The sequence below is a fragment of the Diaphorina citri genome, unplaced genomic scaffold (genome assembly GCF_000475195.1).
Source record: "Diaphorina citri unplaced genomic scaffold, Diaci psyllid genome assembly version 1.1 scaffold7444, whole genome shotgun sequence".
NCBI lineage: Eukaryota > Metazoa > Arthropoda > Insecta > Hemiptera > Psyllidae > Diaphorina > Diaphorina citri.
In genome coordinates, this window is record NW_007384820.1 from 1 (window position 1) to 3,529 (window position 3,529).

General features: G+C 42.9%; 1 protein-coding gene across 1 annotated transcript; it reads left to right on the plus strand.

Moving 5' to 3' along the window:
* Positions 1–6: 6 nt before the first annotated feature.
* Positions 7–3,058, plus strand: LOC103522217 (serine/threonine-protein kinase N-like). The gene is made up of 5 exons (XM_008487318.3): positions 7–53; positions 805–912; positions 1,389–1,529; positions 2,049–2,241; positions 2,808–3,058. Exons 1-4 carry the CDS (start codon positions 39–41, stop codon positions 2,190–2,192), a joined length of 408 nt encoding a protein of 135 aa, XP_008485540.1. The 5' UTR covers positions 7–38; the 3' UTR covers positions 2,193–2,241; positions 2,808–3,058.
* The last annotated feature ends 471 nt before the right edge of the window (positions 3,059–3,529 follow it).

Consider the following 3,529-nt stretch of genomic DNA (forward strand, 5'->3'; position numbering starts at 1 on the left):
CTGTAGACTGGTGGGGGCTGGGAGTGCTCATATTTGAGATGCTCGTGGGAGAGGTAAGACATTTTGACATTTTTTTTTCTCCTTGTGTTCCAGTTTTAGAACCAATAAAGAGTCCTTTTCGAACTAATAATAAGAGTAGACTCTTGAGTGGAAGGTAACCACTAGGCGAGGTTATTGCCGGATCCGTTCTCTACCACCTTGGAGCTCCATTATTATGTGGTCTAATTCTTAAAATGAAGGAGGATAAAATTCCATGCTTCGGCTGGGGTTGACCCCAAGTCCTCCTGATTGACTCCAAGCCCTTGACCACTACACCACCGAGGCAGGCATAACTGATAATAATGAAGCTCAAGTGATAGTCATATTTGAGATGCTCGTGGGAGAGGTAAGACATTTTGACATTTTTTCTCTCCTTGTGTTCCAGTTTTAGAACCAATAAAGAGTCCTTTTCGAACTAATAATAATGATAGACTCTCGAGTGGAAGGTAACCACTAGGCGAGGTTATTGCCGGATCCGTTCTCTACCACCTTAGAGCTCCATTATTATGTGGTCAAATTCTTAAATAAAGGAGGATAAAATTCCATGCTTCGGCTGGGATTGACCCCAAGCCCTCCTGATTGACCCCAAGCCCTTATCCACTACACCACCGAGGCATGCATAACTGATAATAATGAAGCTCAAGTGATAGCCAATACCCGAGGCATAACCTCGCCTAGTGGTTTACCTTCCTCTCTAAAGTGTATTACTATTAATACACGTTCTTCCTTTACTAACTAACAATTATTGTGTGTTTTGATTTGCAGTCTCCATTCCCTGGTGATGATGAAGAAGAAGTATTCGACTCAATAGTGAATGACGAAGTGAGATATCCTAGGTTCCTATCCCTGGAAGCCATTGCTATCATGCGTAGAGTAAGTACTAATTTTTCCATCCAGTGTCCACGAGTTTGAGGGAGGAACGTAAAAATCATCAGAAGTATTCCTTGGGAAGACGAAGCTCATATAAAAAAAAGTACAAAAAAGGAGGCATTTTTTGATTGAAAACTCTCAAAATATGTTTATCGAGGGCACAAGTCCAATCCCTCGCGTTGGGTGGCGGATTCAGTTCCAACCTGGGGCGAACTTTATCCTAAACAGTTAGGGTTCGTTCGTTCTGACCTCCTCCCTCTCTCCCATTATAAGACGATAAGAACTGCGTTGTTGCGGTTCCCTCTATCGCTCTATCGACCCTGTCAAAAAAAAAGACCTTCGGTCGAGATTGAACTCGCGCCCCCTTATTTACCTGACGAGCTTTTTGTCTTCATCACTCTGTTTGCATATTATAAAACGGATTACTGAGCTATTAGGTTTTTACCACTGTCTAACATCTAACTTTCCTCTGTGTTCAGTTGCTAAGGAAGAACCCAGAAAGGCGGCTCGGGTCAAGCGAGCGGGATGCTGAGGATGTGAAGAAACAAGCGTTCTTCCGACATATCCAATGGGAAGAACTACTCCACAGGAGAGTCAAGCCGCCTTTTGTACCTACAGTGGTGAGTTTAACAACAACTTTTTAATTACTTTCTCTTTCGTTAACTTTTTTTTCTTCTGCTTTTTTTTTTCATGAGAGTTATTTACAGAGGGAAATAACTTTTTAGTTACAACTAGCCGAAATCCGTCGCTTCGCTCCGGATTTCTGCTAGTAAATCCTTAAGGCATGGCCGTTCATGTCACTCATCGATTTAGTGGTCTTGCTCGGCGTAGCTTAACAAAAACGAACCGGAAAATAGCCTATAACCTTAACGGGAGTGCAAGCAATAAGTTGACAATGTTTCATAGCATTCGGATGAGCGGTTTGGCCAGGCATAAAGTTCGAACACACACACATTCATTTTTATATATTAGATAGCTACTCATTTTCCTCACGAGGCTAAGTGGGCCCGTCACGGAATCAATCATTTGCATGATTCAAATTTCTTGACCACTCCGGGAATCGAACCGGGGTCTCCCGCATGTATGGGAGCTGACACTTTATCAAACTAACCTGCATTTCCGCTGCTCTGTCATTTCAGACGGACGTAGGAGATGTGAGCAACTTTGACGAAGAGTTCACCTCTGAGAAGCCAGAACTGACCCCTCCCAAAGATCCACGCCCTCTGACTGATGATGAACAGAACCTGTTCAAGGACTTTACCTATATGGCTGATTGGTGCTAGCATCCCCCCCAATCTCTCTATCTTCCCCTCTCGGTAACCTGGGGTTGACTTGGACCAGCCACTCACAATCAAAATAGCCTATAACCTTCACGGGAGTGCAAGCAATAAGTTGGCAAAGTTTCATAGCAATCGGATGAGCGGTTTGGCCAGGCATAAAGATCGAACACACACACATTCATTTTTAGTCCGTCCTTCCTTTCCCCATAGAAGGACTTATTATATATTAGATAGCTACTCATTTTCCTCACGAGGCTAAGTGGGCCTCACAACAGCCCGTCACGGAATCAATCATTTGCATGATTCAAATTTCTTGACCACTCCGGGAATCGAACCGGGGTCTCCCGCATGCATGGGAGCTGACACTTTATCAAACTAACCTGCATTTCCGCTGCTCTGTAATTTCAGACGGACGTAGGAGATGTGAGCAACTTTGACGAAGAGTTCACCTCTGAGAAGCCAGAACTGACCCCTCCCAAAGATCCACGCCCTCTGACTGATGATGAACAGAACCTGTTCAAGGACTTCACCTATATGGCCGATTGGTGCTAGCATCCCTCTATCTTCCCGTTTCGGTAACCTGCATGGTCGGCACCACAACCTAAGTTTAAACTTGACTTGGGCCAGCCACTCACAATCAAGTAGACCTGAAAGGTACGGCAGAAAAGGTCCGTCTGTCAGGTCTACCTGATACCTGATGAGCACACACACTTAATGATGATTAAATGATTGACTTATTCACTGATGATTGAATTACGCAATCTGGTTGTCCAAAACGTTTGAGATCGAAATCTGCCTCGGTGGTGTAGTGGTCAAGACGCGGGTTCGAACCCAGCCGAGGCATGGAATTATATCCTCATTTATTTGGCTAAAAAAAGTCGTAATCTGCCTCGGTGGTGTAGTGGTCAAGACGCGGGTTCGAACCCAGCCGAGGCATGGGATTATATCCTCATTTATTTGGCTAAAAAAAAAAACTGTTAATTTTGTAAAGGTTTATTTTTTGTATTTAAAAAATTGTAACATTGTCCTTTAGGGTGCTTGTTTTTTGGGGAGTTTTTAGGAAATGTTAGGATGATATCTACTCAACAAGAACATACCTGCTACTGCCGTGCTAAGCGAAATCGCCGTATGTCAAAAAACCCTACTTTCGGGAAATCGAGTTTAAATTAAAGATTTCAATCTATACGGCAAACATACGTTTTTGGCATACGGCAACACGTTTTAGTGGTTTTTAAGGGGTTTAGGATAAAGAAAAAAAAATATAGGATCCTGTTAATTTTGTAAAGGTTTATTTTTTGTATTTAAAAAATTGTAACATTGTCCTTTAGGGTGCTTGTTTT

Coding starts and splice junctions, on each gene's coding strand:
- LOC103522217 (XM_008487318.3), top strand. Junction 913..1,388: donor CCATTGCTATCATGCGTAGA/GTAAGTACTAAT, acceptor CTCTGTGTTCAG/TTGCTAAGGAAGAACCCAGA. Junction 1,530..2,048: donor CGCCTTTTGTACCTACAGTG/GTGAGTTTAACA, acceptor CTGTCATTTCAG/ACGGACGTAGGAGATGTGAG.